The sequence below is a fragment of the Drosophila obscura genome, unplaced genomic scaffold, assembly GCF_018151105.1.
Source record: "Drosophila obscura isolate BZ-5 IFL unplaced genomic scaffold, ASM1815110v1 contig_179, whole genome shotgun sequence".
Taxonomy (NCBI): Eukaryota; Metazoa; Arthropoda; class Insecta; order Diptera; family Drosophilidae; genus Drosophila; species Drosophila obscura.
This window is the reverse complement of record NW_024542766.1, coordinates 6,916,745-6,930,285: the sequence shown is the minus strand read 5'-3', so window position 1 is coordinate 6,930,285 and position 13,541 is coordinate 6,916,745. Positions and strand designations below refer to the sequence as shown.

Here is a 13,541-nt window from a genome sequence, read left to right as displayed (position 1 = left end):
GGCATCTGCTCATTCGTTTCCCTTTTTGCTAGAGTTGGGGCTAGGACTAGCATCAGTAGTGGGTCTTGTTTTGTCTTTTTCCATCCATCTTGTTTGCATGAGAATTGTTTGCCAGGTGCCCCAATATGAGCTTGCATCGTGCAATTTATCATTTGGGACAATAATGAAAGCAGGTTCAGGTTTTGAGGGGACAACAAGCAAGGCGCACACTTCGAGGGGCACTCTTCTAATATTTCTAATATGCGATTTTACTTGATTTTTAATTAAAATTTCTAACAGTGATTAGTCTGTGATTCTGAGTAAATTTTAATGAAACAAATCGGTTATGCATTTTATTTGTATCGGCATAAACTCTTATTGCTTTATTTTCTATCAGAATAATCTCTAAATGCATTTGCCTTTGATATTTCCAATGATTCATTCAATTTCCATGTAAATTCTGCGCTTCTAACATGAAAATCTTTATGCAACATTGTAACCCACTTAACATTAATTAAGCTGACGTAACCCACATTCACGATATACGTATATAGCAGCGTCAAGTGCAAGGCAATTTGCACGCCCAAAAGTGCACGTCAAATCATCGACCTTAATATGGCAAATTATAGAGTTCAGTTTTGGTTTTTTCCCCTCTCTTAATTACAGTCAAAGCGAAGAGAAAGTTACTCCAAAAAATGTTTTGTAATGAAATTTAATGCAATGAAAACACGCGCCATTGGCGCACATCATTTGCATGCCACGGATGGGAGTGGAGTGCCTCCCCCCCCTGTGCTTATAATCTAACCTTCAGAACACTCAGCTGCATGCAACTTACCCTCTGCTCCATTGGGTAGCGGTATCAGTTCTCCACCCTCACGTCGCCAGGTTATCGTCGGTGTCGGCGATCCTGTGGCCGCACATTTAAGGGTCACATTGGAGCCCTCACGTATGACCATATCGGTGCTGGTCGGATAGTCCAGTATATCGGGTGGCACTGCAGGATGGCGCACCACAAAACCATACAAAGATAGTCAGTTACGTGGCACGTAGCAGAGACAAAGTTTGCCAGCGACATATTATTCATACGCCGCGTGGGCCAGCCAGCCAGCCGGAGCAGCAAGCAGCAAGTAAATTGTTTGCGTCAATTGTTCGCCAGGTGTCAGACAGTGGCAGTTGGCAGCAGTTACACAGTTGCAGTTGCAGTTGCACACAGTTGTGGGTGTTGTTGTGGTTGTTGTTGTTGTTTTGTGGATGTGGCAAGTGTGGTTGTCGGCGGTTGTTGCAATTATTCGTTGTTTGTTATATAAATGGATAAATGTAATAAAAACATTGTGTTAAAAGGTGAAAGATTATAAGCAAATTGTTGATTTTAATACATATAAAAAAAGGTTTAAATAGGTTTAAAATTTTTATTTCATTTTTGGGAATATTTTTTGAGCAAATCTTAGCCTCAGCAAAGTCCCCAAAAAGTGGTGCGTATATTGTACAATTTGTTATAAGTTTTTTGGGCGATTTCGGAATTAATTATGATTTAAATTCATATTTAAATGTTGGGAATAGTTTTTGAGCAAAATCTTAGCCTCAACAAAGCTCCAAAAAGTGGTGAATAAATTGTACAACTGACAAACCACAGCCTTAATTAAATAAAAGCTTATCCCTGCAGCCATACAGGTAACCAGGAACGACATTCGTCTGCATTCGACATTTATTAAAGCTGCTCACATTTGCAGGCCACAAAAAGGGTTCTGTATGTAAGTGGCAGTGGCAGTGGCATTGCCTGTGCGGTGGTGTCTCTCTGCCTTACTTTTGCAATTAATTATAATTTTACGCTTGACAATTTTGCACTTGCCAAAAAACAGAGACACACAGAGAGAGACAGACAGACAGACAGACGGACAGACCAGTCACTAAATGAATGAGCTCATCCTAGTGGACTCGCCTCGGTCTCGACTCGGTCTTTTGCCAAAAAATGTGCTTTTAATTATGGCCAACATTTGTTTTATTTCAATTTGAGTGCTGCCAGCTGACTGCTGCCTGCTGCCTGCTGCCTGCTGACTGCTGCCTGATGCTTGCTGCTGTTGCTATTCCTATTCATGAAAATCCAATTAGTTGGGTGGGACACATTTTTGCTACAATTGAAAGGCGTCAATATATTTCTATTTATTTCCTTTTTGATTGCCTTGATTGCTCAACACACAGACACACACACATGCACACGTTGCCATTTCATATATAAGAGTATCCTAAGAGAGAGAGAGAGAGGTTCTGTGAGAGCCAAGCCCGGAGCCAAGGCCACGTTATGACTTGTATGTGACTTCAAAGTCTTCTTTCGGGTGGGTTGCCCCCCCCACAACACAACACAATGATGTGCATGTTTTACAAAGTGTACTTTGACTTTGCACCCGTACCTCAACACACACACACACACAAACACACTCACAAATATATTACGTATACGTCATGTTGTACAAATTGAATGTAGGCTGCGGCGCTGCTGCCTGTTTCCCCTCCGAACTTTTCTTTTTAATGGCCCCGGCTACATGTCACACAAATGTCTCAATCGGTGGGTGGCGGCTTCAAGTGGGCGTGGCAGGCAATCTCTTTTCATTTGGCAGAATCAGCAGGAGGTGGTTGGGTGGGGGGGGGGGGGGGGGGGGTGAGTGGTAGGGCGGATGTCGGTTGATAAGTTATGAAATCAGGTGAAATGATGTGTGATTAAATTGATGTGCCAAAAATTAATTTCAATTGGTTTGAGCTGCTGGCAAATGAAAGTTATCAGTGGGGGGCACTCAAGGGGGAGCTGTGACCCGCAGTTATGATGGCAAATGGAAGATAAAAGAAGGCATTAAAGCAAGTTTAAAGCGGCAGAAATGTGTGGAAAGGTAGAGCCCAAAGAAAGGTATAAAACAATAAAAGAAAAAACTAATCTCCCACAAGTTTATTTGATTTTTATTATTGGCTTTTTATTGGGTTTTTATTTTTGGGTAACAAAATCCCCCTCTCTCTCCATCGAAACCACAACAATCGCTTAAAAAAGTATTTGTTCAAAAATGCATTTGCATGTACATATGTATGTATGTATGTACATTTTTTAAGCTCTCCCCAAAATCAGCTCTTGCCCCATCAAATCAAATGCATAGCCACACACAAAAAAAAACCGCATGGCCTGGGCCCCGCGCTCTACCATAGGCCAAATGTCAGCGTAGAACAAAACCATATTGTTGGTATATAAATTAAACAATGCCTCGCTGGATATCCCCACCTATATAGAAAATTCCTATGAATTCGGTGGATAAAAAACGGCACCAACAAACTATCCAACAACTAAGTAAAAAACACAACAAACAAAAAAAAAGTACAGCCAAAATAAATGTGAGAAAAATGCAACACACACACACAAACACAATGTCAAGCGAAAATGTGTCCACAATTTGTTTCGGGTTGAAAGCCATATATGTATATATTTTTTATTTTGGCCCATTTTCTTCCATGCCAAAAATTTGATGGATTTTTACTAGTTTTGGAATTGTCCAGAGAGCGTAAAAAGTGTCAAAATTGCATTTGTGTCGCGGCTTGGTAGCGGAATTTGATGATTGATTTTGAATGGCAGTAGAACACTCAAAGGATTTGGTGGTCTAAATAAAAAAGGGGCTTTGAATACGGAAAATCTTTTATAGCTGTTGTGTATTATTTATAGAATAGTTATGCCGAAATGCAGGAGTATTTTCTTCAACATTTTCCACATTAGAGGAAGCCATAAATAAAGGAGAAAAACAGTGAGAAAATACATAAATCTATTTGCCTGAAGAACTCAATTATTTATCAACACTAAACACAAATTAATGGCCTTCGAATTTCTTATTTTTAACCACATTTACGTGTTCGGACCACCAATAGAAAATCAGCCCCAAAATAACATCTAAAATTATAGTTAAGAGTTCATAAATATTTCCAAGTAGATTAATTATTTCTGCAGCCGAAATTAATCATTTATAGTTCCATTTTGTGTTATTCGTAGTGTACTTAAAACGTTTTACTCTTTTTCAGAAATTTCCGGCACTGATGAAAATTGATCTACGAGTATCTGCTGATCTGTATTTGATTTCCTTGCGACTAATTCCATCAGCGTCAGAGTGCGAGATGTGTGGCACCAAACAACTGATTACCAACTCAACCTGCACTCAATGCTCCCAACCTTTATCAATGTCGCTATGTCAGCTTAGGTCTCTCTACTTTTCCACACTGTCTCACTGTCTGGCTGTCTGTTTATCTGTCTGACTGTCTGTTTGTCTGTCTCCTCTGCCACTCTGTCTATCGTTGACTGGCTTAACGTGGTTCACAGCTTTTCCACGCTCTCTCTCTCTCTCTCTCGTCTATTTGCTTATTTTGCGGTGCGGCAAGTCCAAACGTACAGCGGCGACAACAACAACAGTAATAGCACGGGTTTTGCTGTCGCAGAAAGTGGTTCGAGTGGTAAAATGTATACCCAGTAGCCCCTACCCACACCGCAAAATCGCGCACTTTGTCAGCCAGGCAGCGGGAAAAGCCGTCGCCGCTGATTTAAAGCGGCTTGCCATTTTGCTTATAGGACTTAGTGCGGTTAAGGGAAGAGTGTCTGGGTGAGTGGGTGCCCGCAAGGCAATACTCACTGTACCAGCAACAGGCAAATTAATAGCATTTCGCTCAGTGTAGGCTGTGGGTTTGGTTCTTAATGAATTTCAACATCCAATGAAAATACAATCAACCAAAGTGGTTACTTATGCGGATGGCGGAAACACGAGACCCAAAAACCTCAGTATGCCGCCTCCTCCCCCCCCCCCCCCCCAGTATATTCATTTTAAATTTGCCTGCGGGTGAAGGAACCCCACGGATCCGTTGTCTGCTCTGAGGTTTTGCTGGTAGAAAACGTCTACGCCGTCTGAATAATTAACGTCAGGGGCGGACGGACATGAACGACACGGACATGGTCCGAAAGACAGGTGAGTGGGTGCAGCGGGGAGTGGGTGTTCGTGGGTGGTTGGCAGTTGTCAGCTGGGTGCTGCACGTAGCATGTAAATTGTTTCATTACGACTCTACCTTTGGCCTCTAGTCAGCGCTTCTTTTTTTTTTTTTTTCTTTCGATTGTATCTGCAAGTGAAACTAATGTGTGTGCGTGTGCGTGTGTGTGTGTGTGTGTGTGGGCTAAGTGAAAGAATTTTCTCTGTACAAAAAAAAAAAAAACTCTCAACTTCTACCAATTCCACGTGTATATGGCAATTAGGCTCAATCGAGAGAAGTTGGCTGAAAGTTGCGTACAACTTTTCGAATGGTTTCGGTTCTCTCTCTGTGGAAATAACCCACTTTTCCGCTTTCCATTTTCCACTCTCTCCACTTTCCATGCACATTCCAATCGCCTCACTTGGCCCAAGCAATTAGTGCAATTTGAAAAACTATCAACAGCCAACTTTGTAGCCAAGTGGGGAGGCTGCCGGCGCCCACTCAAGACAAATTACAATTCATTTGTGTGGGGTTGCACTCTCACACACACACACACACACAGAGAGGGAAAGAGAGAGAAGGAGAGACCTACATCAATTGTATTGCATAAGCTGTGGGGGGCGTGCAGCACCAGCAGGGGGTGCTGTATCGGGGCACATTACACAACCGTAAAGTTAGCAACGATTTGATTCGATTCTCACTCACCCACAACATCCAGATAACCGACTTGACTCTTCATTGGATCCGTGTTTATTTGGCACATGTACCTGTCGATGATTTGAAGCAGAAAGTAAATTTATTTATGGCAGAAATTTACGCTACTTGAAGAGAACTAAAATTTATAATTTCAACTTCAATTCGTATGCAAAATATAATAATAAAATGTTTTTGTTTGTTTTAGTTTTTTATTTATTTTACAGCAGTGAATATACATTACCATCCTTTGTCGGATTCCTTAACATCACGTATACGCAATATCCAGGCACGTTTCTCGGCATGAGTTATGCTCATTCGATGATTTTTGGTTATGACGTGATTTTGTATCGTTAAAATGGTCTGTGTATCGACACGTAGCCACGCAATCTGTAGCAGAGGAAAAAAAATTGTAACAAACGAGCGGCAGTTTTATATTTGGTTAGATTTTTGTTTGTTGTAAAAAACTAAAACGTTCAGCGATTTTTACTTCCTACTAGCACAGCCCCACCCCCACCCTCCCATGCTAATGCCCGAGTGGCGTGAACGGAGCTCATTTATAACAAACAGAGGCAGCAAAGGGGCAGCGAAGGGTAAGCGAAGCGTTAAAATGTCGCGAAAAAAATTCTGAAAAAAAACCCGCTGATAGTTGCCCAAAATGGTGGAAAATCTCTTCTGCTTGTAGTGAAAAATGTGTGTGTTTGTGTGTGTTTGTGTGTGTGTGTCGCAAAGTTCAAAGTGAAATTGATTTTAATTTTTATAGATTTTGTTTCTGTTTTTTTTTTTTGTTTTGGTGCCATGTTCTTAGTACTTGGGTTGATAAAGACCACTCGTAGTGTGAGAAGCCTTTGTCATCGCGGGTACTATGCAACATAGCTCAAAAGCGCAACAAAATGGTGGCTGCAACAGCAACAATGCAACACATACAAGTGTGTGTGTGTGTGTGTGCGTGTGTGTTTGAGTGCGTGCTATATTCTGAGTATTGCCAACAGAATAGTTTATGAATATTTAAATATTAACTATACGGTTAGGAATCCTCTAAATATGGCAGACAGCTAAGACAAAGACAAAATCAAAAGTGAAATTCAAACCAAAAGCCAAAAGCCAAAAGAGAATTCTGCTTGAAAGTCGAGAGTTTGATTTGATCTCTAGTTATTGGGCTTTGTGACGTTATAAATAGCTTATTAATCTAGTGATTAAAATGAACTCGACTTGAATGCCACACGCCCCAACATGCCGCCACATGGTGCCACATGGTGCAGTCGTGTTTTAAGGTACAGAATTTGGAGTCTATTTAGGCATCAATTTTCGTATCTTTTAATTTGTCTGCCGCCAACAGCAACAGCAACCAGCTACCAGTTACCGGTAACGAGGCCACAGATAATGATCATATCGTTTTTATTAACACAAAAGGGTCACCCATGAGATGCACAGTTGCTCCATTTAGTCGCTTGCCATTTCCTATATTCGTTTCGTTTCGTTTCGTTTCGGCAATTCATTGAGAGATACATTTTCTGTGTGTATGTTTTGTTTGCCTATGGGTCACGAAATCAAAGTAGCGGCCAGTGGGCTACCGAAACGTGCCTCCAGTGCCAGCCCAAAAGGGCGTCACAGATGGGGTCAGGACAACGCAAAATCGCTTTGTGCGTTTAACGAACGACACGCAAAGGTACAAAATACCAAAAAAAAAAAAAAGGGAAAAGGAAAAGTTTTGCCCCAAAGTATGCCACGTTTTCAGCTGATGAAGTGTAAACGGTTCCGACTGACAGCGGACGCTGCAAGGAGCGAGAGATGGCAGCGAAAAAGAGAGCGGGAGAGAGGGTGAGAATAACTTACCTTATAGGTCTGCAAATTATCGACAACGCATTGGAGTATCGCCTCCCGACTCACGGGCACTGTGACATTCTGCAGCAGTTCACCAAACTTGGGAAGATCTAAAAAGAGAAGGAAAGTGAAATTAAATAAAATTTGTAAGAGTTTCTACATTTTGCCCAATATAATGCTTAAGTGCAGGTGCAAGTGTCTGCCAATTAAAGTCAAAATTAACTTAGAATGAGGGCTCTTGACTCACATCGATTTTATTGTAAGTTAAGAACCTCCGCTCTAAGCTAGTCTAAGGCTATCATCAATGCAGCAACAACAAAAAGGGTATGGAAAAGTGTTATTGTTTTTTTTTTGTAAGGTTTTGCATTGTCTTTCTGGTTTGGTTAAATTAACTCTTAACCTTAACTCTGATTAACCAACGTATTAAAGGCAGAGCTTAGGCATAAAATAATGCTAGATAAAGGGAATTATAATTAATAGTTCTGGAGCTAAGGCTATCATCAATGCAGCATTTAAAGTAGGGACTGTAATCATTATAAGTTTTATTCAAACAATTATACAATAATGATTAATTTTCAAGTTTTATTGACTCACTCAGAACATAATGATTAATTTTAAGTTATACTTTATAACTCAAAAAATAATCATTATTCTTTGAGTTTTATTTTTTGCTCAAGCTGTAATTTCGACTTTTCCTTAGGGAATAAAAAAAAATATTATATTTATTCACACTCAGTAAGAAAAGACAAAACATAGCAAACAATTTTTTTTTATAAAAAAATTCTTCAGGAAAAATTTTAAAGTGTGTAAAAAAGTGTTTTTTTTTCTAGCAAGAGTTTTTGCTTCACCTTTCGCTTTTGTATCTAATTTCAATGTATGGCTAGGCAACACACACACACACACACATTTCCCTCAGCTCTGATTACCTAACAAATTAAAGGTTAATGAAAATAAATTGCATTACATTTCATTTAATCTACATTGTGTGCGCGCAGATTTAAGTCCAGGATATCCAGTGGCCCCCCATTTTCTATTTTCCATTTTACTTTGTGTTTTAGCATAAACCCACATCAACGGAGCAGCGCACCGACACAATCATGGCCTAGACCAACGTCCTGGCCTGTCACTCAGTTCTCAACCAGTCAATCAAAGTCCACACCCCTACACCCCCACACCACTACACCCCTACACAGGCTTGTGGCTCTGGCGTCAGCGGCCTGTTCAATGAGGCGGCCCAAAAGCGCGTTGACTTTAAACGCGCGCGCCCGCAAGTATGCAACAGATTTGTGGTTAGCTGTTGGGTCAGGAAGGGGGCGAGCTTAAAACTTGGGCGCCTACAGCTGCCTCCCTACCCTTTCGTTTGACTGCTTGACTGTTTGTGTTTTTGCACTTGTTTGTCGCTGACATACCAGGCAGCAGGCAGCAGCAAAGCAGAGCAAAGCAAAGTTTTGCGCCCCACGCATTCGACTCGTAATAAAATAAAATCATACAACGGTTAGCGCGGGTAGCGGGCTGGTGGGTGGGTGGCTGGGTGGCTGGGTTAAATTCCTTGTCAGATGAGACGACAAGACGAGTGACGCGACGCGACGCGACGCAAAGCGACTCGACTCGACATTTTTCTCATATGCGGGGCACGCATCGGTTAAGGCAAATCAACACATAACAATCTTGTACTTAAAATGCGTAAACAAGCCGATAAGCAAGGGGTTTGGGGTGTGGCAGCCAGAGGCTGTAGCTTTCAGGCTGTGTGTGTGTGTGTCCTGAAGGGGGAATATTTTTTTTTTGATGTTTATTGATGCGGCCGTAAATCTCAATTGTGGCGCGGCGGACAAGTGCGCAAAATGGGGCAACGTTTTTGCCTCTTTTTGCTTGTTTTTGCTTGTTTTTGCTTGGTTTTTAGCTTGTTGTGTGTTCCCCATCCTGTGGTTGATTGTCGTCTAATCTCTGGCTAAACATCACGTTTTGGAGTGGTCCATGATACCCTTACTGTGGTTGTGTGGGAATAACACTGGTTCATGTGGCTATAAGCTGAAGGATTTCCCATTTCAGTGAACAAATTATATAGCCATAAAGGTGGCTCAAAGACTCAAAGAGCATCACAGCTTCAGCTTCCCTATCTCTTTGTCTCTCTCTCTCTGTCTCTCTCTGTGTGTTGTTTGTTACTTGTGCGCTCTGAAGTATGGCTCACTTGATAATAATAATGGGAATCAGCCCTCGCCCACAGCACTAATAAGCTCCATTACACAGGCAGCTCTTCGATGTGTCAAAGCCAAACCGTAGCAGACTGTCCTCAATGGCTGACATGCCCACACACACAGCACACACACAGACACATACACAGCACACACATACACAGCATCAACTGTTTCGTCATCGTCTGTCGCCTTTTGCCAACTCATTTGATTTGCTTTGCCTCCCCCACAGCACATGCCCACATCCCTTCAACGTTTGCTTATTGATACGCACAGATACACGAGTACTCCTTCTACGCATTGTGGTGTAAGTGTGTGTCTCTTTATGGCATAATTCCCCTCTCATATTCTCTTGTGTCGCCTCGTTTGAGGCGTTCGAGTGTGAAAATTTTGTTACATCTTTGAGGAGGATTGAAAGTGTGATTGTTTAGTGGATTTATGGGCAGATGAAATTAGGATTTAATGTGCATATGCTTTGCGGATACGAGTATCTTGCATTACATCCCCTGGCTGCTTAACACAATGTTTATGATGTTTTCTGAGCGCCTTTTCAGCGCTCCCTGTGTGTCTGTGTGTGTCTGTGTGTGTGTGTGTGTGTGTGTGTGTGTTGGCTTAGCTGCCAAATCCCCTGGATAAACAGGAAGCGCTGTGCTAATTTTTTTTGTGCTCGGTTTTGAGCGCCTTTTATGGCGGTTTAAGTTGTGCGGAAAACTTCAAGCGGCGGCCGGGGGGGCCGGAAAACAAATGCAATTTGAATGCTGATAATGCGGGCGGGCTCTTAACTCATCCGGACGTTTTGCCAGGGCGGGGGGAGGTACTTGAAATTATAAACTGCTTTTGGCTTAGTCACGAGTGCCTAATGGGCCACTTTCTCAAGCTACGCTGCTTTGCTGGCTGCTGGCTGCTGCTTAAAGCCAAGTTTATTAAGTCTACTCGACTTGACTGGCATTCCAACTTAATAAGCAGCGACAGAGGCAGTGGCAGGCAGTGGCAGGCAGCAACAGTAGCAGTGGCAGTGGCAGGCAGTCAGCAACAACAACAAGTAAATGGCGCTATTTAAATGCTAAACAACTCTATTAAGTTGCACGACACACACCAACACAGACACAGATACATCTACAGCTACAGATACACACATGCACACATACCGTTGCGTATTACATGCGATACTTTCTCCGATATCCATGCCAAGGGCACAAGCTTAGCATTTCCCGGGCCGCCTTTTTAGCGAGAGAGAGTGAGAGAGGGAGAGGGAGAGGGAGAAAACTGAACCTCAGCACGTTTCAAATACAATTTACAATAAATAAAATTTAAAAGCGAGAAAAAAGACTGCGACAAGAGCCAAAGCAACTCTAAAGGCAGAGAAGTCTCTCAGACAGAGAGACACACACACAGAGAGGGGTAGAGAGAGATAGAGAGAGAGAGAGGGGGTGGTGGGTTGAATGCGATGTGAAGCCTAAGAGGCAAAGGGACGCGCCGCGACGCGACGCATGCCGCACAGGCAACTGACTTAATGGCGCCTGGCGGGATGCAGGCGGTAGGGCGAAGCGTAGGGCTGGGGGCTGCTGGCAGACAAGAAATGAGCACGTGACGACACTGGGGATAAGTAAAACGATATGGAAGCACGGCACAGAACTCAGGTGCAGGGCCTGTCTCTGACTCCGACTATCTCTGGCGGCGGAGTGACAATTAAATACTCTTAGAATCATAATTAAAAAATGAGAAAAACAAATGCGAAAGTGAAAGGAATTTATATTCAATTTTTTCTTCCTTCTTTAATTGAATTTTGCTCATTTAAAACTCCATTTTGATGTTGAATAAATATTCGACTGTAATTTGCTTGTGTACAAACTCGAAACTGAAAAAATTAGATCCCCTTGATTAAATCAATTAAAAATGAACAAAATAAAATATTTGAATTGCTATAAAAATGTGCAAAAAAATATAAAATAAATAAATAATTAAATAAATAATAAATAGTGATAATAATCAAAATAATAAAAATAAAAATAAAATTATAAATTAAATAATTATAAATTAAATAATAAAAAATTACTTGAAGCAATCAAACAGTAAATCTCCTGTCAAATTAAAGTTGCTCTGGCAACAATTGAATATCCCCAGGCATGTATTTCCCTCACTTCTGATATTTGAAGGCTCCCGTTCATACTGCTCTCATTCATTCAAGTGGTGTCATTCCAATCCAATCACCAGCTGCATGTACCCCACAGCCAAAACGATTCGCGTACACTTTCCACTTTTCTTGTGGAATATATGGAAATGGAAATTGTTGGCTTTGCGGAAGATGCTACAAGGACCAGAGAGGGGTAAGAGGGGGTTGGCAAGGGAATAACTTACCTTTCTCTGGTATCGCATTGACGACCGTATCCTCGCGTATGTCTTCAAGTAGCTCATCCTTATTTTGCATTTCCGCTGTGAGAGAGAGAGAGAGAGAGAGAGAGAGAGAGAGAGGGGGGATTCAAGCGTACAGCATACCATCGTCAGTCAAGGCATGAAAAAGAGTTGATCCAGTGCATCCAGTCGGGTGTGCGGGGGGTGGGGGGAGTGGATAAGCGAAAGAGGGGAGAAAGAGAAAGTATATACATTTAGCGATGTAGTTAATATTGGCTTGGTTATCCTTAGTGTAAATTGAATTTGCGGCAGGAGGAGTGTGTAAGGAATATAAGCAGATATTTTCTTTCGTTTCGTTTCCTTGGCTTCGTTTTCCTTGAAACGTGGGAAAGTGGCAGCTTTAAACCCCAAAAACCGCAACCCAAGCCGCATCCAGGCCGCCCACAAAAGAAGAGCTCTAGCAGAAAGTGGAGCTGTGAAGCTGTGGAGCCCGTGGAGCCCGTGGAGGAGCCTGTGCAGGCTGTGCAGTCTGTGTGTTTGGGAAAACTTTTCTTCCTTTTGCATTTTTCCAATATTTGAGGGTCACATTTTCAACGCCTTTTTGCCGCTGCCTTTTCCTTTGCTTTGCCTTTCGGTTACGGTCGAGCAGCTTGTAATTTTCACAGCCGCAAAATGAAGTTGCAGCTTGACTTTTGTGCAGCATCAGGGGGGCAGCATGAAATCGATTAGGGGTTCGGCACCAAGGGTATTCACTTCACCCCAAAACCACAAATAGGTAAAAATGTACACACACACACACACACAAAATGCATCATAAAATATTTAGTGAATGCCCAAAACTGGCAAAATGGGTAAATAGATTTACGTTTATGAGTTTGCGTTTAGAATGTGAGCCGGCAAGGGGCGGTGGGGGATAAACCTCTGGCTAATGTGAATGGATAGCCCCGTAACATAATTAACAGAAAATTAGTTTTAGAATTTGTTGGACATTTCATAGAGAATTTAGGCATACATATATCTGCATTTGCCCCAGTCACCAAAATTCAACTGAAGCTTAAATTAATTAAAGAAAACTCTCTATCTCTCTCTCTGAATTTTGGGCATAGAGAACCGACATCTCCCCCAGTATTGATTTTCAATTGTACGACTGATGCGATACACTTTTGCTATGCCACAGAATTTCTTTTTATATTTTATATTTTTTGCCAGTGGTTCCACGGCATTGACATAAAATAATGTTATTTAGAAGCGCAAAGACCTTGGACTCGACTTGTGTGGGTTCTCTCTCTGTTCAGTGCGTGCAGACAGTCAAGTCAATAAACCAAATGGATTCCCCATTTCAAGCTACCAACTGAGCTGGCGAATTGAATGGCAAAGACGGCAGGCCAGGCAGGCAGGCAGGCCAGGCAGGCAGGACTTGTAGACAGAGGCTGGTGCAAAACAAATTTTCAATTAATTTTCATGCTGCGTAGAAGCTTTGGAAACTGCTGGCATTGTTGCATTTTAATAAACGGCAAGGCACAT

The 13,541-nt window shown here is 41.9% G+C and overlaps 1 protein-coding gene across 8 annotated transcripts in view; it reads right to left on the bottom strand.

The window, feature by feature from the left end:
- The window catches only part of LOC111076524 (cell adhesion molecule 2), a 128,021-nt gene that overhangs the window by 11,560 nt on the left and 102,920 nt on the right, over positions 1-13,541 (bottom strand). For 7 of the 8 annotated variants that reach the window (XM_041592482.1, XM_041592483.1, XM_041592485.1 and 4 more), the window contains 5 exons: positions 12,024-12,098; positions 7,486-7,583; positions 5,894-6,039; positions 5,662-5,723; positions 815-973 (listed from right to left, as the gene is read on the bottom strand). In XM_041592482.1, the coding sequence (XP_041448416.1) occupies positions 815-973; positions 5,662-5,723; positions 5,894-6,039; positions 7,486-7,583; positions 12,024-12,098 (540 nt within the window). The remainder of the gene's footprint in view (positions 1-814; positions 974-5,661; positions 5,724-5,893; positions 6,040-7,485; positions 7,584-12,023; positions 12,099-13,541) is intronic. The other variant, XM_041592489.1, reaches the window with a different exon arrangement.